The 25,449-nt window shown below is 47.6% G+C and overlaps 1 protein-coding gene across 1 annotated transcript in view; it reads left to right on the top strand.

Annotated features, from left to right (window-relative positions):
- BFSP1 (beaded filament structural protein 1) overlaps window positions 1–25,449 on the top strand; it is a 38,625-nt gene that overhangs the window by 1,891 nt on the left and 11,285 nt on the right. Inside the window, exons 2-5 of the mRNA XM_032420027.1 lie at window positions 4,220–4,280; window positions 13,682–13,777; window positions 16,216–16,308; window positions 20,657–20,764. Of these exons, the coding sequence (XP_032275918.1) occupies window positions 4,220–4,280; window positions 13,682–13,777; window positions 16,216–16,308; window positions 20,657–20,764 (358 nt within the window). The remainder of the gene's footprint in view (window positions 1–4,219; window positions 4,281–13,681; window positions 13,778–16,215; window positions 16,309–20,656; window positions 20,765–25,449) is intronic.

The raw sequence follows: 25,449 nt of genomic DNA, 5'->3' as shown, positions 1-25,449 counted from the left end.
AGCTTGAAATTTCAGAAACCCTGGTCCAGAGCATGGTCCCGTTTTCCACAGACTGAATAAGATGATAAGATCACCTGAAGAACTTAAAAAGAAAAAAGGATGCTCAGCAATTTGCCACCATCCTCCCAGGTTATAAATGCACGTGCTCTTTTACTCTGCAGGGGCCACTTCAAGGAATTCATTCTTTGGTGCTCCAGCAGGTATAAAATGGCATGCCCGTATTGCAGTGTGATCTGCAATAGCAAAAGCCTGGAACGAACCTAAATGCCTATTCATAGATAGTCAGGTTATCAAATTGTGCTTCATTTATGCAATGGAATGCTACGCAATTGTAAAATAAGGGAATAGTGTGTTACTATCATTTACTTTAAAAAGAAGGGGGAGAAGAGCAGAATTTTTTGCTTGCATAAGGAAAAAGAGAACACAAGCAGACACATGCAAAAACCCAATGACACTGGTTACATGTGGAGGACCGGGGAGTAGGAACTGGGCAATGAGAGCAGAGGAGACTTTTAATGGAACAGTTTTTTATGTAATTAAAAAAATTTGTCTAACCACATAAGAGATTTATTAATTTAAAAGTTATATAAATTAATTTAAAAATACAGATGTCCAGGCCCCACCCTGGAACTCAGGTGTGGCCCAGAAATGTTAAGTTTTATGAGCTCCACTGGTAATTCCAGTGAAAAGCCAGGTTTGGGGACCCCTGGTCTAGGGTAGCCAGAGGGTCTTCTGCAAACATGCTCTATGTCTGAGTCCCACATTCTTAATCTGAATCATGGGCGGGTTATTCAACAAAATGTACTGAGCATGTTTATCAGATCATACTCATTGATTTCATTCCTTTTTTTTTTTTTAAGATTTATATATTTGAGAAAGAGAGAAAGCGAAAAAACAGAGCAGGAGTGGAGGGGGAGGGGAAGGGGCAAGGGCAGGGGCAGAGGGAGAGGGAGAAGCAGATTCCCTGATGAGCAAGGAGCCCAATGCAGGGCTTGATCCCAGGACCCCGGAATCATGACCAGAGCCGAAGGCAGACGTGTAACCGACTGAGCCACCCAGGCGCCCCTCATTGATTTCATTCCTATTTCATTCTGGGTTTGATCCATAGAAACAGATTTGGAGCTGGAAGAAGGGATCTGGAAATCCACCTGTTATCGCCCTTCATGGGAAAACTGAGGCTTGGGGAGGGCCTGTGGGTGGCAGGACTTGAATTCGGGTTTTCTCACTCTATGCTTTCTAGAACACTGTGTCTTGGAGAGGATCCATTCTTGGATTCCTGTGGAGTGAGACCTAGAGATAGGATCTCATTCAAATGAAGCGCGTGTTTTCTAAAGCAAAGGGAAGCGTGCACTGGTTCAGACACCAAGTGCAGCTCCATGGGCCAGCAGGAAACCCTGGATCCCCAAATGGTCTTTACCTAGGCATTAGGCCCCAGTGATTTGGCTGGGCGGGCGTGACTCCCTTGAGCCCCTCATTGAAGGAATGGCCATGTTGAGTTTTCCTTGTCTTTTCCTAATTTCACTTGGTTCTGAGTTAGATGTCATAGCTATGTCTTCATAGCTGTCCCTTCCAGCTCTGTGATATATTTAGTAATTCCCATTAATTTATTCCCTCCCATTGCCCCCTTGGAGATACTTTGATATTCTGACTGAGGTATTGGGATTTGAAAATGATTATGAAAATCATACCCATCCACAAGCATGGGTACACACTTACACCAAGTTTGGTTTACATCCCAGAGGTGAGCTGATGGCTAGCCAAAGCCAGGTGAAAATAATGCAGAAGTAGGAGGGTATATGCAGCCTTGGTAGGCATATTCTCTACTTGGATAGTTGAATAATTTCAAAATCAGGTTTTCAGCACATCAGACAAAGACTAAATAAAACAAGAATGAAATAAAAACAAATAAAACTACCAAAATATATTGATGAATACAGTCAATTGTCTAAATTGTTAAAAACCAAAAATAATTATGTAAAACAATCAGATAATTGAAGCCAGTGTTTTTTCACTTTACGAATTCTTATCATGAATTCTTTATAATGAAATCACTTGTCTATAATATCTAGACTTGTCTTCACAGCATGAAAACTACCCACGATAACATGTTATTGCATTATTTATCAAACATGTTTTTAAGCTACAGAAATTCTTAGATGTTTCTAGCAGGAAAGAGCAATGAGAAAATTTGGAATTTGTTCACAGTTTTATTCTCAAAGTTAACTATTAGCTATTAAAAAATAATTTCTGGCTCCATTAGAGCCACAAACAAAAGAAACTGCTAAATGTGACATCCTGGTGGGAAATGTAAAGCTTTGCCTACTGGTTATAACTGAGCTTCTTAGGTGGCTTTAGACCTGGGAGCGTGCACAGTGCACATATTCCTAATTAGTCTTCCCTGAAGTCAAGACTCTCTAATTCCGCTAGAAAACCAGCTGCATGGTTTTCTAGCACCTCTTTCGGTACTTGACTTGAGCCCATGGCATGGGTGTGCAAGGGCTCTGAAAGCTATGCTCTGTGGGTTGGGCTGAGTGCTAATTAGGATTAGTTTCAACCACAAGTGGCATAAACTCCAAAGTGACATTGGCTTACCCAGGATGGATTTCTCTCTTGCGTAAGGTCTGGCCTAGCAAGCAGCTCAGCATGCCACTCTATAGTATTTGAGGCTCAGAAGTCTGTGCCTGGCCTTCAGGGAAGCAGCATCTATGTTTCAGGGGCAGGATGGAGGAAAGGATGCAGAAGGACACACCCACATCATCTCTTACCAAAGATATTTGGAGACTGCCACAGACTTATGCTTACATATTGGTCAAGACTTGGTCACATGGCCACACCTAGCTGCAAGGAAGGCTGGGAAATGTAGTTTTCCCTCTAGGCAGCCCTGTGCCCACCAAACATCAAGGGCTCTGACTCCTGGAAGAAGGCCAGGATGGATATTGGGGCCAACTTACAGGGAACAAGGGGGGAGTCATTTGGGAAGGGGACTTATCTCTTTCTTAAGGGGATAAAATTCCCCCTAGAGGGACACTCTTTGAACAGAATGATTTCTGGGGTTTCTTTGCCTCCTTGATCCCTATCATTTTCTACAAGTCCAGGGAGGAAGGTGACCAGGAGGAAAACTACACCCATTCCTAGTATCTGTTGCATTATCAATTTTGTTTAATTATGTTTAAATTTGGAGGGTCTCTCTGCTCTACCCAGGCAGTGTGGTGTGGCTATCAGGGCATAGTTTTTGGTGCTAGATTCAAGTGTGAGTCCTGACTCCATCCCTCTTTTAGTTTGGAGTCTTCCAGAAGCCAAGCCCGATCAAGGGGTTTGACGGCTAGTAGCTTATCTGGAAGGTGACCTCAAGGAGCAAGTTTGGGGAGTGAGGAAGTGAGGCAGGAGGGGAAGGCAGAAAACACTGAGTGCATTAGCCAGCAAATTAACATCGTGGGCACCTGGAGCTAGCGTGCCAGACGGAGAAACACTTCAGTTGTCCTAGCTGAGGGTGAGGGAGCTGGGCTATTTATGTACCCACTCACCTTCTGTCAGAGGTTGCGGGCTGCCCCAGGGGCACTGACTCTGCCCTGTCCAGCCTGCCCTGCCCACTGGCCCAGAGCAGGCCTTTGGTGTGCAGGGGTGAGGGCACAGAGATGAGGGTGAAGTGTCCGGGGCAGCTGCCCGAGGTCAAGGGCCAGTTTCTCAGCCTCAGTTTCCTTATCTTTCACCTGGGGAACAATGATAACTGCTGTCTTCCAGGGTTTTGTAAGGATTAAATGGCATAATCCAGAAACACTGACACATGTGGATAAATACAATAGTACAGACAACCCAAACAAGGTCAGGTTAAGGGCGTTTGTTGCAGGTCATGTAGGGCAGCCTCTGTGCCACTGCGGTGCTTGGGTTAGGGGTGTGTGGAGATACGATTCCTTCATCCTTGAGCTGGCTGGGTGGGGGGGATGGGCCTCCAGGCTGGGGGACTCCTGTTCCCTTCACCATTCCCCGGTAGCCCCCTGTGCGGTGGCTACAGCAGCACCCTGCGCATGCGCCAGGCTGTGGCAGAGGTTGGGGAGCCGAGGGCTCGGCAGTGCAGCCTTAGCTACTATTTTAACCTTAGGGACCTCTCCTTAAAGAAACGGCATAGTACTCATCTCAGATGAAACTTAACGCTGATTGTGATCATCACGTATGGAATCACGGAAGTTGTCCAACTTTTGCTTATGTGCCCCATTTGCAGGTATGAAAACGAATGTGAATGTCAACTGCTCCTAAAAGAAATGCTGGAACGGCTTAACAAGGTGAGCTGAGTACGAACTTGAGTTTGAGTCCAGACTTGAGTTTGAGAATGGAACTTAGTGACTGAAATGACTGTCACACACCTTCTCTCTGTGTCCTTTTAGGGTTCACCTATTTCTTTTGCTGTCACTCTCTTTCTTGATTCATAATTTTCAAGTAAGTCTTTGTGTGAACTCACACACCCAAGACACACAATCCTCTCCCGCAACACACGGGGTCTTGCGAGACAACCCTAGATGTTAAGCTTAATGGGTTGTCCTAGGCTATTCAAACATGGCAGCATTACAATACCAGCTCTGGTTGTGCCGTTCAGATGTGCTGGTTCCAAACACACCAAACTGAAGAAACTTGCTTTGGGCAGTGGTTATTGGGATGCAAGGATGTCTACTCTATTGGCTGAGAGTCTCGAGATTACTCTTCTGCAGGAGAACTCTCAGAGAATAGAGGAAGAAATTTCCATTTCCCTTCAGGCTCTCCCCTCTCAGAGTCTGGAGAGTAGCCATGTGGGGGCCACCAGGGATTCTGAGCTTCTTGCTGGAGACCCTCCTGCAGAGTCCTGCGGGGTTGTCCTTTGCAGGGAATTTCCTTCTTCAGATCCTCCATCATCATCCTAGGATTGATTGGATTTTCTGCTCTAGCCAGGGGAACTCGACTACCAGATGGAATAATCCCGGATCTCAGAGGTTGGACAAAACCAGGGATGGCAGATAGCTGTCATTTCAGAGCTCAAATGTCCGAGCAGAAAGACCCATGGAGACTATTTCATCGAAGGGTTGCTTATATAGGGCACATGGCTGATTGTCCCCTTTCCCTCCCTTCCACACCTGTAATTCCTCATCAGAATTACTGATCAAACACAGCACCTTTCCCTGCCGTGCCCAGATGTGGCCTTAGGATTCTTCACGCGGAACTCCAGGCAACCACTACAGATAGTCGGCATTGGCTCAGGATGTTTGCCAGTCCCTGGCTTTGTCCAACCTCTGCTGTCTAGGATTAGTCTGCTAACCGGTGGGAATGTTAGAACCATAACCTAGGGAAACTGAATTTTGTTTTGTCTGTGTTATTTACCACATGATTCTCCTATGCCCTTCCCTGTGTGAGCATATGATGTATCATTCAAACCAGGACACTGTGTGGCAGGAGGTACTGTCAGTAATTACCAAGGTCCATTAGTAGAAACTGGGATTGTCTCAGGCCAGCCACTGTGTGAACACCCCAGATAGAAACACAGAGGTGGAGGTGAGAGTGTGCTTAGGAGAGCCCTCAGTGCCCAGACTCAGTGATTGGTCTTGTATTGGTTTGGGCCACGATGGCCCCAAGCCTGTTAAAAGTTGAGCTGGGATTTGGGTGTTATTAGCATCAGACACCACCCTGTTGTTCTGCTGATACTCGTAGCTCATCCCCATTCTTGTTTTGGGTGGTGATCCCGGCTGCCATATGGGGCCGCCATCTTGTCCACAGACCACTGCTTTCAGGGACATAGGTGTCTTACACTGTTCACTTAGATGCCAGTTTAGCAGCCCCTCCCCAACACCACCACATTTTGCTTTGTGAGTATTTGTCCTCACTGAAAGCAGGGCTCCCTCTGGACTTATTTTATGGTTGTCGCTCATGCAGTCCCATCACGGGCACTCTTCATAGAGGAGGGAGAAAGAGTGTAGTCCCTCTTTTTAGCTTTGGTGGGAAGTAACACTGGATTTAAAAACAAGCTCCAGCCTTCTGTTGTTGTTCTCTTATTACAAAAGCAAGACATATTTGCAGGTAGAAAAATAAGATATCGGAGATAAGGCCAGGGAAGGGAAAGGCCTCCCTTTGTGTATATTGTGACAGACAGTGAGGACAATTGGAGTATCAGTGCCATGAGAATGTTACAGAAGTTCTGGGGAAAGATGCTACCAGGAACTCGGGCCAGAGCCGGCTCAGGGCATCGGCGTGGCTCTTCCCTGGGCCAGGGGAAAGACACTTCTGCTCACAAGCGAGTGTCCAGTCCAAAAACGGAGAGCGGCCCAATAATAGGACCCTTCATGCTACTATCGAGTATCTATGAGACTTTGGGGGAATTTCCTTATCTCTCTGAGCTGCGGCTTCTTCCATCTCTGAAGTAGGAGCAGTAATGGTTGCCACCACCATGGAGTGGATGTCTATCGACATGCACAGTAAGAATGAAGTGACATAATAGTGTCTGTGACTTGCCTGTCACAATTATTATTACAGAGCCCTTGATGTGATGGATGCCAGCTTCGTTTCCCCAGAGTGTGGGATTCATGACTCTGGTGGAGTGGGAGGTGATTTTAGATGGCGCGTGAAGGAATAATTTTCTAGTAGCTGTGAATTTATTTTCATGATTACCTCTTCTCGATAGCAGGTGACATCAAAAAGTTCCTTTTTGAAGGCATATAAGTAGATGAGTCAATTTGAGGAAAAATACCGAGTGACTAATAACACAGGTGGCGCCTGGTTGTAGCAGAAATCATGAGCACTGCATATGATGCGGGGAGTTGGCCGTATCCACGCACCAGCTTGGAGCTTTGGCACAGTTTTGTGGTTCTTTATTCTACCCTCAGAAACGACCCCGTTCAACCCCTCTATTGCCAGTGAGGAGCCTCACCCTTGGTGAGGTTCAGTGACTTTGGAGCCCCACAGCCCATCCTTGGCATGTGTGGTCAGAAGTCTTTTGTGTACATGGCTCATTCTCTGCCTCCCAAGGACAGTCGGGGAATCTCTGCCTCTCAGGAGACAGACACAAGGCCAGAGACCCTGGGTAAAGATGACCCCTGCACGCTTGACGTTGGTGCCCCATCCCTATCCTGTGGGCCACCCCTGAGGTCACACAGACATGCTGAGCACGCTGGCTGGCTTCCTGCATGTGTCTGGCTGTGGGAACTTGCATGATGCGCAGGAGGCGTAGTCCGGACGTGTGGGCCTTCACACCCCAGGAGCAACCCTCGGCCGCTGAGGGGTGGGAGTAGGTGGATGAGCTCCCCAGCTGCCCCACAGCTCATAGCAACAGTTCAGAGGTGAGTTCTACAGTCTCTCCAAGGGTCCTCAGCACTACTGAGGTGTGGTTGTCCACAGTGGTAACCTGCTCATTATACACCTTCCTTGCCTTTGTTCCTTTCCCTGGATCACTGCCTCCCTTCCAGAGCTTCCTGGAGTGAACAACACGTACCCAATCCTTGCTTCACAGGAACTCAAGGGGTTGGCCAGGGGAAGGCTGGACCTTCTTGTTCTCTGTCCATCGAGATGGTCACGTGAGAAGGTAGAAATGGAGGAGTACATTCATGTCTGGTTGGCTGGTCATATCAGTGATTTTGGCTGACAAATCTTTGAGTGTCTACCTACATCAGATCAACGTGGTTTTGACTGTCAGCTCCGTGTCAGTGCCCCTTTCCTTTGGTCTTGTGGAAGGGATTCATGCCTAGATGTGGCTGTGGAAAATGGGGTAGAGGAGTCTTTGAACCATGCTTGGAAAATATCACAATGTATGTTGACGGGAAGGATTGCTTCTGCTTTCACCAGACTGTCATCTGTTAATACTGCTCATGTCATTACATCTTCAGAACAGAGCTCCTGTATTTTTAACAGCCAAAAAATCTAAAGCAAGCCACTCTTTGCTAGGCACTTTGAAATAATATAAATGCCTCAACATACCACTTACATACTTTAGCCAAAGTTATTCACATTTTAAGACTTTTGATGCAGTAAGAATTCTTGATGACTTTTAAGTGTCTGGGTTTGGCTAACCTCTGGGACTCGTTGTCTCTCTATGTATATATGGTTATCGGTCCCAATAATGCCCAGTGTTGCTTATCTTAAGGAAACTATAAGGAGGCTTTAAGATTTCTCTCCTTTTTTCTTTAAAATCCCCAGAATTTTAAAATGATGTGGGTTCTAGTCAAATGCTTTCACTTAAAAACAATTTTTTAAGAAGTACCTAAAACTGCCATATATGCTTTTCCATGCAATTTGTGTATCTTCAGTGCATCCGGGGAAAGGGCAAGAAGCAAGGGCATTTGGGGAAGGCACATGGAGCCTTTGTTTTCAGGGCTACAAGGCTTCATTTGCCTAAGAACAACTCTGAGGCTGGAGATGAACTTCCAGAACTTCCAGAGCGGGAGCAGAGGAGAAGGAACTGGGAAAGCTGAGTTCAGGATGGCGTTGGGGGTGGGGAGGCTGGAGAACAGAAGGGCAGAGGAGGAACCAGGAGGTATGCAGAGGGAGAGAGGGTGAGGCAGGGGGAAGACAGGGAGTAGAGCTCTAGAACAGACTCAGCACCGTCCTCCAGGCCAGCCTTAGCACTGGGAAGGAAAGCAAATCTACAATTTTTGGGAAGGTTTTTGACATCCAAGGTTGAAGTGTTTTTTAATTAAACCCTAATTAACTAGACATCTCAATGAACTTGAATACCCATTCTTGAGTAGCTGCTTGGATGCTGGATTTGAGGCTGGGTGAAGATATAGGCAGTTGGGTTTTTAGTGGGATTTCTGGTATCTCTGTAAATGGATTGGCAGGCTGATTCTTCAAAGGCACATTGGGCTCTAGTGACTTCTCTACTCTCTTTCTCAAAGAAATGGTTTAGATCAGTGATTCTGAAATCTCCCTGTGGACCAGCAACACCTGGAGGGCATGTTAAAATACAGACTCCTGGGTCCTGACCCCAGAAATTCTGACCCAGTAGGTCTGGAATCTGCCAGATATTTTATACTCTGAATCATTTTACATTTCTCATTATCCCTAGCCGTCACTGACCACACTTTGAGAACCACGGGCCTAGATTGCCAACACATACAACATCAGGGTTGGAATGTTTTCTAAAATTAGACTGTTGACACAGAGTCTACATTTGGAAAAAATCTAGATGCTGCTGCTGGTAGAGCTTTTGAAAATGCAGCTGACAGCATTCAAAGCATAATAAAAACACAAGCGTCCACACATTCTGACTTCTGGTGCAAACAAAAGAGAGTACTCCCAATTGAATCCTCCCCCCCCACCCCCACCAGCAACTGTACATTCCAGTGGCACCTACTCACCTTCGCGAGTGTTGGGGGCAGTTTGTCAGATGATTGTCCTCAAAGCAAGAGAATGTGCTGCAGAAGCATCTGTGTAATCCCTATTTTAAGGATAAATATCGGCTGGGCTTTATTATCACCCATGAGTTGTTTAAAAGGCTTGGCTGTCACCTCTTAACTAGTAGAGAGAAGCCCGAGACAGATTCCAGTCCTGTTGTTTCCCATTAGCTTCCACTAACTAGCTGCATGACCCACTGGTCAGTCTGGCCTCAGCCTGTCCATCTGTAAGGAGAGACTCTAGTTTCTGAGCTGCGTTTCCCTCTGAGGGAAGAGGGCTGCTGGGGGCTTGGGGGGGGCCTGGGCCCCTACCCTACTGCGATCATGTCCTTCCAGAAGCATGCCTCTGCTTTGCCCCTATACACTGGCATCCTGGGATATTTTTGAAAGATAACACATGTAACTTAAGAAACATCTGAGGCCTAATGACCTAAAGGGTCCCTTCTATTTCTAAAATTGCGAGTGTTTGATCCCTTTAGAAGTCATGACACAAAGCGTCCTTGAAACCCTATTTCCAATTCCTCAGCTTTGGTGATTATGGATTAATCGTGGATGAGTTTTTGGTAAAAATGAAGATGTTTGAGAATTCTCCGCCCCGTTTCATCCTCAGCAGTCTTAAGAGGGGTGTGGTGGGAGGGTGGGGATAAGGGTACTGGGGAGGGAGGGTAGAAGGCTATCCAGAAGGACTGGCTCAAGGTCTTTGACCAGCTCTGCCCCAAACTGAGCCATGCCCCTCCAAGGGGTGCCCCATCCACAGGGTTGAGAATCACTTCCACAGCAGACCACTGCTCCTGAAGGGAGTGGAGCTGCATCCCCACACACTCTGACTGTCCTTCCCATCACTGGGGTCCTGGTAGGACTGTCAGTGAAGTGGATGGTCATGTGACCCATGTTGGCCATCACAGCACTCTCCCAGAAATGTGACTCAAGGGGACACAGAGGCGAATTCATTTGTAGCTGGTCATCCTGAGGGAAGAGCCATTACCTCCTGCTGCTAGAGTCCTGGGACTGCCCTGCTTTCTGTCCTTCTTGAGACCTGGCTACCTTTCCTTTGGAGTCTGTAAATTATCCTGGCTCTTTCTGGTTCCGCAGCCCTTTCCCATTGCTGGAAAGACCCCTGGGATTTCTTTGTATCACCATTTCTCTCACGAAGGGGCTTCACCAGGCTCATGTGATAATTCTGGGTAATTCAGAGAGCCAGGACCTCCCGGGAACCTGCTCACTTGCCCTGGGGAATGAACACCTTGATTGTACAGGTGCATCCGTTGAGTTTCCACGGGTGGGCAGTGTGCGTCTTCTGAAGGAAGAAGCAGTGCTGTTGAGGTTTCACTGAACTCTGAAGTACTGTCCCCGTAACACAGGATTCGAGGACCCATCGTGAAGCCCTGAGGGCAGAGCTCATCAAAAGTCAGTGACTGGTTAATTCATTCATCAAAAGAATGAGCCCAGAAACTGAAGGCCCAGAGTTAGTTTTCACATTAATTTAGTTCAGACAGTTCAGAGCCCTGTACCTGGAGCTGTGCATCCCTGTTTTGTAATTTGGTCCATTCTCTTACTTCTGATTAAAAAAAAAGACTTCAGACTCTGTGTGCGTCTTTCAAAGGGTGAGATTTTTTACTATGCTCTTGCTTCTCCCAGCGGGCAGCAGAGGCCCAGCTCCAGGCCCGGAAGTGAGCAGAGCCTGGGGAAAGCAGAGAAGAGTCCAGGGGCAGTGGGCAGGGAACCAGCTCCAGGTTGGGGTCCTTCTCTCCTTCTGTCTGAGGGTTCACTCGCTACTTGGTTGCTCAGTGTTGGCCTCCCTGGTACCCATCAAGGGACTTCAGAATCTTCAGAGGGAAGGATTTAGTAACTAGAAATGAGAGGAGAGAAACTGGGGGCGTTCGCCCTGGAGCAGAAACCTGGAGGAGACACTGAGGAAGGTTGGAATGCTCCCTTGTGCCCAAAATTAATCCTGTAGAGCTGCATTGTCCTGCTCGGGAGCCACCAGCCACGTGCGCTGGGGGCGATCGAAACACTGGAAGTTCAAATCGAGATGCGTTGTAAGGGTAAAATGCACACCAGGTTTCAAAGACCTTGCCTGAAAAAAAAAAAGACTGTAAAATATCTCATTAATAACTTTAAAATTGTTGATTACATGGTGAAAGGATAATATTTTGGGTATATTGGGTGAAATAAAATATATTATTAAAATTGCTTTCACCTGTTTCTTTTCATTTTATTTAATGTAGCTACCAGAAAATTTTAAATTATGCCTGAGACTTGGACAGTGCATATTAGGATAGCTTATTTCATTTTTATTTGCATAAGCCTATGCAAAAAGGAATGCTTTAAGATACACGCCTGGCGGTTGCCAGTTGACCCAGTTGATTTTGTAGAACTCTGAAGTTCTTTTAGGATAAACTCAGGGGCGCCTGGGGTGGCTTAGTCGGTTAAGCAGCCAACTCTGGATTTTGGCTCAAGTCCTGATCTCAGGGTCGTGGGATTGAGGCCCATGTGGGGCTCTGTGCTCAGCATGGAGTCTGCTTCTCCCTCTCCCTCTGCTCCTCCCCCTGTTCACGCTCTCTAAAATAAATATAGTCTTAAAAAAAAGATAAACTCAAAGTTCTTTTTGGTAGATAAAATAGCCTCAGAAGTTTGAGTTGAGTGGGATGATTAGCTGCCCCCCCCCTTACAATTTTGCTCAAGTTTCAGGCCAAATTCACACAGGCATGTATTTCTTAATGAAGCGTTTATTCTGATGTAGGCCTGAAGTTCATACAGCCTGTTTTCTAGTCTCATGAAGTTCCCAGCTCTCTGATGTGGTGGGTGCTGAGGCTGCACTTGCACGGAAAGCTCGTTCAAGGCAGGTGATCCACTGGAGTCCGAATCCAGGTATCTTCTTTCAGCATCTGGCAATCAGAATCTTCCCACACCAGTCATCTTTTTAGGAATGATGAAGGAATCAAGTGTCTTTCCAAGGACTGCAGGCAAAGGCCTCCCTGGAATCTAAATCCTTTTAGTGATAGGATATTTTGGTATGTCTCAAAATATCTTGGCCAGTGTTCACGCCTGACTGTTTTAACTCTGCTCACGCAAGGATGGAGAACGTCTTAAATATGTTATCCACCTTTATCGACGAAAGCCCATGGCTGCCATTCATCATGCTTTTTAACAAGTAATTAATAAGTCAGTAAGAAAGTCATTTGGCAAGGCCTCAGGTCTTGGCAGGTGTGCACGGCAGAGGTGTCTCAGGAGAGTGACAGTCTTGAGGACCCCAAGTAATGCTCACCGGTAATATCATGCTGGATTGCTACAGCCTTAAGGGAGTTCCAGCCATCACAGCACTATCTTATCTTTTTTAAAGATTTATTTGAGAGAGAGAGAGAGCATGCATGCACGAGCAAGGGGAGGGGGAGAAGCAAACTCCCAGCCGAGCAGGGAGCCCGATGCGGGGCTCGATCCCAGGGCCCTGGGATCATGACCTGAGCCGAAGGCAGCCGCTTAACCGACTGAGCCACCCAGGGCCCCCATAGCACTATCTTATTAAGAGCACAGTATTTCAACCTATTTAGTTTACCCAAACAAGAGCAACGAGATGAAAGTCAGTGAACTATCAGAATGTTTGGTGAGAACACTCAGCCTTGTGTCCTAAGTGTCATGTCCAATTTTAAAGGAATAAATACTGTTTACCACAGCACTCATTTAAAAAAATGCATTTTGTGTTAAAGATACATAGCATCAGGGTAAGTGTCAGCAGTCCTTGGGAGAAAACTATTAAAATGAAGTTTTCGGTGTTACCAGAAAACTCTTTCTTAGTCTTAGAAACTCAACTTCCTGATGATGAGATACAGAACAGACATAGATGTAACTTAAATTTTAAGGCTGTTGGTATGTAACTGTATCCTAATTTTCTCCCTGATTTTTCTAGATCAAGGTTTTGCAACCATGGCACTATTGACATTTTGGACTGGAGAATTCTTTGTTGTGTGGGGCTGTCCTGTGTATTGTAGGATATTTAACAGCATCCCTGGCCTCTGCTCATTAGATGCCAGTTGTCACACCCCAGCACCCAAGTGGTAACAATTGGGAATGTCTCCAGATATTACCAAATGTCCCCTTGGGGGCAAAATCAATCTCTGTGGAGAATTGTTCTAGACCAGGTCCAATGGGCTAACCCAATGCCTTACTAGAGATATGCAATCTCAGACACTCACCCAGACCTACTGAACAAGACTATGTTTTAATAAGAACCCAGGAGGTCCGTGTGCCCATACATCTGGCTGATTTCACACCCATGTCCCAATACCTCCACTGTGCAGCCCTCCGAGTCAGATGTGTGACTCAGTTTCTCATTGCAGGAAGCCGATGAAGCCTTACTGCATAACCTACGCCTTCAGATCGAAGCCCAGTTTCTACAGGACGACATCAGTGCAGCAAAGGACAGGTACAAGAAGGTAACCATGAACCTTCTGAAGCCCTTCCCCCAGGTAACCCAGTCTGGGTTTGGCCAGACGAGGCCGGGGCACTTGTGGTTGACACACGAGCCTGCTACAGTGGGTTCCTTTTGTGTGTATTGCCCCTGAACCAAGTGGGTGAGGGGTTGGTTGCTGGATGGCCCTTAGTGAGCAAGACATGTGCAGAGCAGGAGGGCAGTTGTGTGTGTGTTGGGGGGAGGGATTGGGAACGCATGTCTGTTGAGTACATTACAATTCACAAAGTGATTTTGCATAGATCCGTCTTGAGTAAGCTAGGACCTCTCATTGTTTCAGCTCAGAAAATGCAGAAGTGCAGAAAATGTAATATATATATATTAGCTCTGCCTCCAAGCCAGTTAGTTGGCATTCGGGAGCTTTCTGTTGTGTAGCGCTCTGCTCTGCCTCCCACCCCCACTAGCTTCTCACAGGCCTGACTTTGGGGGGCCTTGGTGTACTGGACAAATCAAATCCTGGAGCTGTGTAACCATGGGCAAGTGGCCTTCCCACTCTGAGCTGCCATCTTCAACGTGCAAACACCAGACTCTCCTTCTGCGCAGCAGTGTGGTTAACTGTAGCGGACTGGTGAGCCTGGCTTTGGTCCTGGGGGCTGACCTCCTGGTGGGCTGTGGCCTCCTTCCAACTGCCAGTATCCGCAGCTCTGTCTCTGGACGCTCTCCAGGCAGTGGAGGGTGTCTCTGCCTCACGGAACGTGTTGCCCCTGGAGCAGCCTCAGCCAGTGATGGATGCGTGTTGGTGGATTCATACCCCAGCTCCCTCTCACCGGCTGTTCTGCACGGTTCTGCACGGCTCCCAGGGATCCCCGCTAGGCCTGAGCACTGGGTGCCCACAGTGGTAACTTACCTGGTAACGTGCTCCTCATTGGCTGCCTTCCCTTTCCTGTCTCACTTCTCTATCCAATAACGTTTCCTGGCACCTTCACCCACATAAACTGTTTGCACTCAGACCCGTCTCTCAGGGCCTATATCTTAGCCAGTCCGGGCTGCTATAATAAAGTACCACCATGGCTTAGAAACAACAGAAATTTGTTTCTTACAGTTCTGGAGGCTGGAACACTGAGCTGGGGGTGCCAGCAGGGCCAGGTTCTGGGGAGGGCCCTCTTCCTGGCTTGCAGACGTCTGTCTCCTCACTGTGTGCTCACCTGGGCTTTCCTCGATGCCAACTCTTTGGTGTCACTTCTTCTAAGGGCACTAATCCTGTCACAGGGCCCCACCCTCATGACCCCATCTAAATCTAGTTATTTCCCAAAGGCCCCACCTCCACACCCCATCCCAGTGGGGCTTAGGTCTTCCATATGTGACATTTGGAGGGTCACAACGTTCAATCTCTACCAGTCTGCTTCTGGGGAAACTGAGGCAGCATGCGAGTATAGGTGAGACACTTGGTACAGCCTGGAGCCTGGTGCGTGCTCAGTAGGTATTAGACTCTCTTCCTGTCTCAGTGTGGACCTGCCTACGCCAATGGGAGGACCCATTGCTCACACCGAAGGGGTGATAATAGAGTTCACACTGCGAAGCTTCTGTGTATTATCTCATTGGTCCTAACACCAGCCTCGTGAGTTAGTATCGTAGGGCAGGCTCCCCAGGAGCAGAGCCCAAATGATGATTTTTGCGTGATTGCTGTATTAATGGTGAGCTTCCAGGAGGAGATGAAGGGGAACAGGGGCGCAGGGGCTTAGCTGGAGTCTGGCCTCAGGCTGACCCCATGGAGGGTTCTGGAGTATGATTGCTCCACAGGGTTGGTCCCACCTTGAGGCAAGAGGGTTGGCTTTTTGTATTCCTGTGCCAAGGAGTCATTGATTCGGGTCAGGGGTGAGGTGGGTTTGGGGGTATTGCTTCTTGGACCATTGTCTGGCCAAGGGCAATTCTCTGCGATGTGCTCTCACACACAGAGCTGGGCACAGGTGCTCTGCCGGGAAAGGGGATCAGGCGCCGTGACCAGATTGGTAGTCCTCTTATATGCAAAACCCTGAGCATTAGGTGGTTTAAATCACTTACTCAAGATCACATCCAGCTAGTAAGTGATTTAGTCTGGGATTGACTGACCATCCTTTGAATCACTGCCCTGTTCTGGGATCAGAAAGGGTCCTTTGTACCCTGTGGGGGCCTCTTTGTTCCCGTCTCTGCTTTTCTCTCATAGCTGTGCCATCCTGGGCTCTAGGAAAACCAGCAGCAAAGCATCCATGTCACTGAAGGGAAATGGCGAGACCAATCAAGCCTCAGTTTCTTCATCTGCCCCCTTACTCTTGTGAAGATTAAAATGTCCGCTGCTCAGGTCACAGTCTGTCCTGTCTGTGACAGTGAACATGTGAAAGCATTCATCCCTGGGGTCACCTGGTCCTGGAGGCAAAATCTCAAGCAGCTCAGGTCTTAATGAGAATGCTTTCCTTCCCCCGACAGAATCTTCTGGAAATTCAGACCTATGTCACCATCCTGCAGCAGATTGTCCAGACCACCCCTCAAACATCTGCCATTACAAGTGGGATGAGAGAGGTAAGAATCAGAGCCCCGGCTGCAGGGAAAGCATATCTGGGGATGCGTCTTACCCCCCCAAGGGCCTACTTAACAGAGACCCAGGTGAGGCGTCAGGTCAGACTGGGTGCTGAGCTGCACTGGGCTCACTGGCCCCACTCTCACTCTGCGTACATTTGAAGTTTACCCTTCTGTTCTTTTACTCAGACTGGGAACACTGGTGTTTAGACAGCTGAGGACACAAAGTGTGTCCCTGACCATTGTCTTAGGCATTTGTTCTTGAGTATTATGGGCTGCTCTTCCTTGTGTAGTTCATAAGAAACTGCCAGACTGTTTCCCAAAGCGGTTTGCATCGTTGCGGCTCATCAGCAATGAACGTGTGAGAGTTTCTGTTGCTTTGTGTCGTAGGTCGTAGCCAGCACTGGTATGTCGGGGTTTGGTTTTGTTTTTGCTTTTTGCTCTTCTAACAGGTATGCAGTATATCTCACTGTGGTTTTAACTGAGTCCCCTGATGACTAATGATGTTGAGCATCTTTTCGTGGGCTTCTTTGCCATCTGTGTAGCTTCTTTGTTGCGGTATCTGATAAAATCGTTTGCTGATTTTTAAAAAATTGTCTGTTTTCTTATTCTCCTTATCAACTTGACCATGAACTTTGAATACAGAGAGCCCCCCACAATTCGTAACTGTATTTTCAAGGTCGGCCTCTGTTAATGAATATGTGAGTCTGTGGGATGAAAACTACGGGGGAAAAAATAAGAGATTACAGGAGCTGATTTTTTAAAAAATGTGAATTTGGATGTAAAAACCTTATTTCTGATATAACGTTCCACATTCCTTCTTCCTTTAGCTCTCTAGCTGCTGGCATAGTTTTTCCCTAATGTGGCTTAATGGATTTTGTGATGCCTAACCTGAGACATGTAAAAATCAACGGATAATAATGCAGATTACGACAAAAATGTCACGGTGCTCCTTTTCCAGAGGTTGTGTTAGGCTGATACAAGGTTTGGTGGACTGGTCAACTGGTGAGATTCTGGGTATTTTGCAAGGATGACTTAGGACAGTGGTGCTCAACCCTAGAGACACTTGGACTCGCCTGCAAGTCTGCCTAGACCACACCCCAAGTCAGTTAATCAGCCGCCTGGCAGGTGGAGCCCTGACCCCCTCATTTAGAAGCTCCCAGAGCAGAGTGCAGACAAGCTGCAGGACCTGTGGGCCAGGGGAACTGGCTGCTTGAGTCTTTTTGTTTTAATTTTTTTATTATTTCAAAGCTGAAGAAACCCCAGCATTTGCTTTTAGAAGACACTTTATTATTATTTTTTTAAGATTTATTTATTTATAATCAGTGTCAGAAAGCACAGAGCACATGTGGGAGGAGGGGCCGGGGGGAGGGGCAGGGGGTGTGTCAGAAGGCACAGAGCTCATATGGGAGGAGGGGCCGGGGGGAGGGGCAGAGGGAGAGAAAGAATTGTAAGCAGGCGCCACGCTGGGCGTGGAGCCTAATGCGGGACTCGATCTCACGACCCTGAGATCCTGACCTGATCCGAAACCAAGAGTCGTATCCTTAACTGACTGAGCCACCCAGGTGCCCCAGAGGACACTTTAAAACTCTGCCAAGGAAAGTTGCTTGTTCTTGGGAATATTTTCGTCCGAATTGCCCGCCAGTGACCATTTCAGGTGCCTGCTCTCCATATTGGTATAACTGAGGTTTCCACAAAGACCTAAAATAGCTTCTCCTGACGCCTTAATTTTCTTTGTCAGAGATCTTCCCAGATACCTTATTTTTATCGTGCATACTCATTTTTCCCTCTGGTTCAAAAGTGTTTTACACCAAAGCACACCTTTTAAATTGTATCCTCTGTTTTCTTGTAACACAATTCTTCTGAGTCATAAGAATATAGAGAGTGTCTGGCCCCAGTCTGAGAGCATCAGTGATCTTAGCGTCCTCTGGGAGCTAGTTAGAAGTGCAGAATCTCCAGCCTGAGTACAGACCCACTGAGTCAGAATCTGCCCTTTTAGCAAGACCTCCCTGGGAGAAACAGATTCAGAAAGCATCACATTCTTTATTAATCTGTGCTTAAAAATTCTATATACGAGATAGATGGTCCCTTTAGGTTTGTTTCATTGACTCTTGTTACCTAGAAAATGTGTGAGTCACCTTTGCAAAATGAGGATACAGTTAGTGTTGTTCTAGGAACACCGCTCACCCGGTTAATGTGTCAGTAAAGCATCATGTCAGTGCCCTCTAGCCAGAGGCCCCTGGAGATGCATCTGTGGTCAAATAAAGCTGGGTGAATTAGTCACTGCAGCAAGGGAGAGGGGGTACCCCGTGGAGACTTGAGGGTGTCTCAGTGGAGGAGGGACGTGTGAGAGGATTGAGGCCTGTGTTAGGTGATCTGGGGGTGGGATCAGTTAAGCAGGGCCCTGCTCTGGGTTGGGTGCCCTCAGGAGAGGGCTGGTGCTGTGACTGAGCATCCCCGTAATTTGTACCTGGGAGGCGGTACTTGGTGATCAAGCGGCATCGCTTGTGTTAGTGGGGGAGGGGAGGTTTGGTGATTTTTGTGCGTGCTCAGACACAGGGTGGTCTTGTTTCTGTCTCATTCCCCCATGGTCCCGGAGTGACATCTTCGGATACTGGGCGGGGAGCTCATTTGCAAGTTTATAAGAGGGAGCATCACAGCCCGGTGATGAGTGCCAGCTACCAGCTGACAGCAGCTGGGCTGTCTTTCTTGTATCCGAGGGTCTCCTGTGCCCCCTTGGGTGGGCGTGAGGAGGTGTATAAGATGAATAGGAGCTGGGCAGTGAGGAGAGACAGGGCCAGGCAAGCAGGCAGGGCTCCGGCAGATGCAATGTCTGGGCATCGTGTCTGCTTCTCTCCCGAGGCCGCAGGCCTAGAATTGGCGAAGTGTGGCGTATATGCACATCTTCCACGTGCTGGCAGTCGGGGACGTGAGTCCCCTTCTGCCCTCAGCCACCCCCTTGTCCGCATCTTTGAGGCAGGGAGGTGGGGACCGAGACACAGAGAAACAAAGAAGACGGAGACAGAGAGAGAAGCGGAGCCTGAGACGCAGGGAGAGACACAGAGCCAGGCGGAGAGAAAGCATGCCCCCCGTGCACTGAGAAACACGGGGAAAAACGGGCTCGGGAGTAAGCGCGCAGAGCCGAGGAGGGCCTTCTGCAGTTACGCCTCCGATTCCGCGCCCCGCCCCCGCCCCGGGATCGGGCCGCGGTCCCGGGCCCACACGGGCTTCCTCCGTGCACGTCTGTCTGTCTGTGCTGCTCTAGCTGTCTCCGTGCCCCTGTTGTGGCTCCAGCCCCTTTGCACAGTGAGGGCAAGCGGGGGGCTGCCTCACCTGTGCGGCTTTGGGCAGGGGGCACGGGGCTCGTGCTCGGTGTTCGAGGTTTGCCTGGCGGGGAGGCAGCGCGCTCCGTGTCAGAAGGCATTGCTCTTGAGCAGAGGCCGGCTCTTGCCAAGGGATTTGGATGTTCTTGGACAGACAGTGGAGGGACCGGTTGGAAAAGGGCGCTGGCTCAGCCTGTGTGGAGCGGTTGAGGACGGATCTTCTCCCATGTCGCTCGGCGGAGTGGGGAGAGGGCGGGGCAGCTCCCCCGGGCCCCTACTGCCCTATGGTCCCTGGAGCCCGACGGCCTGGTGCGGCCGTGACATCTCGGCACCGTCGACAGCCCGGGGCACAGACTGACCGTGCCACCTGCAGGGACAGACGACAGAGCCCAGCGAGAGTCGGCATTCCCAGCTTTCCTTTTTATAGAAGGAGACAGTGCCTTGTCCAGAGTCTCTTAGCCAGTTTATGGCACAGCCAGGTCTAAAATGTGGGTCTCCGGCGATTTACGCTCCTAGCGTTCATGGTTCAGACTCTGAAGACCGTGAACAGGCAGGACTTAAGGGTGGCCGCCATGGGCCTGGCTTAGTCAGCTCGGGCGGCGGTGACAGCACAACCAGGGCCGAGCAAACAGCAGACATTTGTTTCTCACAGCCCTGGAGGCTGCAAGTCCAAGATCAGGCTGCTGGCAGATTCGGCTCTTGATGAGGGCCTCCTTCCTGGTTTGTAGACAGCCACCTTCTTGGTGGGTCCTCACATGGCCTTTCCTTGGTACATCTTGGGGAGAGAGAGAGCACTCAGGTGTCTCCTCCTCTTCCTATAAGGACACTAACCCCACCACGAGTGCCCCATCCTCATGACCTCATGTAGATCTCATCACCTCCCGAAGGCCCCATATTGGGGGCAGGGCTTCAGCATATGAGTTTGGGCAAGGGGACACGAACCTGAAGAACCTTCTTTGCCCCCTTTCCCTGTGGATTTCCTCACACATCAAGTGCATGTGCATGCTGAGTCTGGCCTTTTTGTGCAGGAGAAGCTCCTGACAGAACGGGAGGCCGCCGCCCTGCAGAGTCAGCTGGAGGAGGGCCGGGAGGTGGTGTCCCTCCTGCAGGCCCAGAGGACGGAGCTACAGGCCCAGGTATGGCTCCACCCCCTCGTGTCCGCTGCTCACCGTTGGGCATTCACACCACACATGAGAATCAGGTTTTACAGCACACTGTATTCAGGTGTCCTGTGCGTGCAGAAAAGTATACAAGTATCCAGCTGGGTGGGGGGTGGGGAATTCTCACAAACTCAACACACCTGTGTGTCCAGTGCTCAGAGCCAGAAACCGGCTTTTCTGAGTAGTGTGACCAGCTGTCCTGCTTTGACCAAGGGTTTCCCAGGATGGAGGACTTTCATGCCCAGACTGGCAAAGTCCTGGCCAAGCAGGGATAATGGGTCATGCTAATTCCAGGAGCCTCAGAGGTTCCCCTCGTGCCACTCCTCCCCACCAAGGCTTCTGCAGGTCGATTTGTTTTGCCCAGTTTAATCTTGTTGTTAAAAATAAGAAGAGATGGATACTTATTGGAATTTTTATCCTCCAGTTGGTCAAATCTATGCTTCTTCTTTCTCGTTTCATGACCTAACATCTCTCCTTTGGCAGATTTTTTTTTAAGATTTAAAAAATTTATTTATTTTTGAGAGAGAGAGAAAGCGAGCATGTGTGGGGGGAGGGGCAGAGGGAGAGAGAGAAGCAGACTCCCCACTGAGCAAGGAGCCCGACACAGGACTTGATCCCAGGACCCCGGGATCATGACCTGAGTCAAAGGCAGACGCTTAACCTGCTGAGCCACCCAGGCACCCTCTCCTTTGGAATTTGATTACAGGCTTGTGTCGGTGTTTGCTTCTGCTCAGAATTTGTTAGCATAAAGCTCCCATTTCTACCCCCTCCTTTTTTTTTTTTTTTTTTTGGTGAGGCTTAATTTGAAAACTAAAGTCACCAGAAGAACTCACTCCTCTTTCTGTGGCCTTCCTTCTTGGTTAACGAGCTTCATAGCTCATCCCCCTGATTCCTTCCAGTTTTCTTTCTCTCATTACTGTACCATTCTGATGGGGCACATTGGGTTAAAATACTAAATTTTCCTATACTGTGCACCTGCATTTTCTAAATCTAAAAATAAATTGACATTTGGTTTGACAAGTACACATAGGGTACAAGAGAACAAAAAGTTTGAAAAATTGGACTATTTAGGAAACCTGGAACATTAAATGTTACTCTGTCTCTATCCCTTCAATGCCTACAAAATCAGAAGTTAAAGCCACAATGGATCTGGTGCTTTTGTAGCTATTCAGTGCCCTCCAGATCTGCCCAGGATCTCTTTTGGGACCGTGGAGTTCCAGAATCTTCATTTCTGTCCCATCGCCCACTGCACAAACCTGTCACTCTGCAGCAACTCTCAGGGGCCACTGAAAGCAAACTGGGGTCTGGTGATTATCTCCCGAGGTGAAGATCACACCTCGAGAAATTGAGCACTGCCTTTAAGCTCATCCTTCTCATGACAAACCATGGCTCAGGGACCAGACACACCATTTTGGTGACTTGGTAATTAGTGGTTTCCTCTGAGGCCCTGGAAGAATGGAGCGAGCATGAGTATGTGGTGTGTGTGTGTGTTTGCATCCGTGTGTATGTATATATGTTTATGTGTGTGTAGGTATGCATGTGTATGTGTGTGCATGTGTGTATGTGTGCATGTTATATAACATATATGTATAGGTGTGTATGTATATATTTGTATGTGTATATAAATTTGTGTATCTGTGTGTATGTGTATATGTGTGCATGTTTGTGTGTATGTGTGTGTGTGTTTGTGTGAATGAGAAATTGGAGAAGTGGACGCAAGCCCACTGGTCATTGAGACCAGTGTTTTCCAAACCACTGTTTACCACTCATCATTGGGTGGTAAAATGAATTCAGCAGAATTGACTGGCATTAAAAAAAGAAGAAATTGACAACACTAGACTAAGCTAGAATAAGAAATAACCGAGTGCATGGCTAGTAATGGTGGGATTTGTTTTGTGAAAACCGTGTTTTAAATATATATGTTTGCATATTTAAATATATATATTTGTTCAGATGCACACACACACACACACACACACACATTTGTGTGATGTCTGTGGTTTGTGATGTAAAATGTGGCTCTTCCTGTGGCCGTGGCAACAAAGTTGAAAACCCTGCCCTAGATACTGAGAAAATGAAAGAGCCCAGCCTGACGTGGTAAGTTCCAATTCTAGGGCATAAATGTTTCTGTCTCTATGTACATATATGTATTTGTTGAATGTAAAAGTAAGACCTTTCATCATGGATTAACCTAGTTTCGGAGACTATGAAATCAGTCTGTCTGCTTGGCTGCCTGTCCCCACCCATAGCTGCTGCAGAAAGACTTACTGGTCTTGCTCTGATGTTGTTGTCTCTCTAAATTGGGGGTCCTCTCTTTTTCTGTGCCATGACCCACCACCCCCCAGCCACCTGGTGAAGCCCATGGACCACTTCTCAGAACAATGTTAAGGGCATAGAATAAAAATAAAGTATGTATAATTAAAAGGAAACCAATTCTATTGAGACAGTTATTAGAATATTACCAGTCATTTTCTATATCATAATCTATGTGCTTATATTAAATAAATCTAGCAGTGGAGCTAATGAAACACAAGTTGTATTAGTTTTCTCTCGCTGCTCTAGTGAATTTCGATACATGCAAGGGCTTGAAACAGGAGTCCTTTATCCCACACTTCCAGGGTTAGAAGTCTGGGCAGGCTTGGTTGTTTTTTTCTGCTCTGGGTCTCACAAGGCTGATATAAAGGTGTTGGCCGACCTTCTTATCTGGAGGCTCTCGGTGGAGGATCTTCCAGTCTCATTCATGTTGTTGGCAAGAGTCAACTCTGTGTGCAGGTAGGATGGGGGACCCCAGTTCTTTGCTGTCTGTCGGCCAAGAGTTGTTCTTAGAGGCCGCCCACGTCTCTTGGCACATGGCCCCCCTCCATCCTCAAATCCAGCAACAGTGCATAGAATTTTTCTCATGCATCTAATCTCTCTGACTTCTGCTTTTAAGGGCTCATATGATCAGGAATAATCTATAATAATCTCCCTATTTTTGAAGGTCAACTGATTAAGAACCTTAATCACATCTGCAGAGTCCCTTTTGCTGTGTAACATAACATTCATGGGCATAAAGCTAAGGGGCAAAGGTCATGGGTACCAGAAGTCTGCCTAATTAGCTCTTATTAAAACACAGATATGGCTGGGCCCACCCAAGAGGTTCTGACTCAGTAGTTCTGGGGTGTGGCCCAAGAATGTGCATTTCTGAGTTTCCAGGTGATGATGCTTCTGATCCAGGAACTTTGAGAACACTGGTATAAGGGTGGGCTCCAGGTTGGGTAGAATGTTCTACATCCGGTCCACCTGAGTCCCTGGCTTGGGCCTTCCTTCCATAGCATATTCAGGAGATGCTCATGGCTGGCTTTTTTGCTGATTTTGAAAGGTTTTAGAGGCTTCCCAATGGAGTAGCCGAGTTGAGGGTCTCCAAGGTAGATTTGGTGGCTTAGCCCCTCAGTAGGGCCAATGCTATGACTGGGGACAAGTGAGGAGGGTGGGAGAGGGAGAACTCCTTGCAGCCGGAGGGCTCCAACCTGGCAGAACCACTGCATCTGGTTCTGCCTCTGGTTAGAGCATCTGATGCTTCCAGAATCCTCCATAGCATGGTCCTCAGGGTGAGGTCCCTAAACCAGCAAGCAGCATCAGCATCACCTGGGAACTTGTCAGACATGCACATTCACAAGCTCATCCCAGACCTGTTGAGTCAGGAACTTTGGGATGGGGCCCAGCAATCTCTGTTTTAACAAGCCCTCCGGGTGGTTGTGCAGACTCAAGTTTGAGAACCCTAGTCCACAGGATAGAAGGAATAGCATCCTCCATTAGAGCTGGCAGCCCCTTCTTTGAAGCCCAACACAGCCCATGCATGAAACCACTGGGATGGCACTTCCTAGAGGTGGAAGAAAAGGGACAGGCACTTCTGGCTCCCTAATCACATTGACTGAGAGTTTCTGTGACAGGAAAGTGAAAAAGGTCCTGTATTACTTGGAAGGAGTAAACCTCCCTGGTTATCACTTCTCATTAAAGTTGCCTAGCACCATCTAGTGGTAGATTTTGGTAAGAGCATGTAATCAGTGAAGAATACTTGATTTCTTCCATTTCCTTTAAAAAAATTTTTTTCCCTCTTTTAAAATTGAAGTATAATTAATATACAGCAGATGTTAACTTCACGAGTACAGTGTAATGATGCAACAATTCTGTGCATCAGTGCCCATCAAGACAAGTGTACTCTTAATCCCCTTTATCTGTTTTACCCATTACCCCTCCCCCCCACCGCCCCTCTGATAACCATCAGTTTGTTGTCTATAGTTAAGAGTCTGTTTTCTTTGTTTGTCTGGTTTTTTTTTTCCTTTGTTCGTTCATTTCTTTTGTTTCTTGAATTCCATGAGGGAAATCTTATGGTATTTGTTTTTCTCTGACTGACTTATTTCACTTAATATTATACTCTCTAGCTCCATCCCTGTTGTTGCAAATGGCAAGATTTCATTCTTTTTTTATGACAGTAATATTCCATTCATTTTTATCCATTCACCTACCGAATAGTTGCAAATGATGTGTCTGATGATGGGTTAATATCCAAAATAGATAAAGAACTGACACAACTCAACACCAAAAAACAACTAATCCAATTAAAAATGGGCAGAGGACCTGAATAGAGATTTTTCCAAAGAAGACATACAGGAGACCGA

Source organism: Phoca vitulina, unplaced genomic scaffold (genome assembly GCF_004348235.1).
Source record: "Phoca vitulina isolate PV1807 unplaced genomic scaffold, GSC_HSeal_1.0 scaffold22, whole genome shotgun sequence".
In the NCBI taxonomy this organism is placed as follows: Eukaryota; Metazoa; Chordata; class Mammalia; order Carnivora; family Phocidae; genus Phoca; species Phoca vitulina.
The sequence above is the reverse complement of the archived record's forward strand: the minus strand, read 5'-3'. Positions and strand labels throughout refer to the sequence as shown.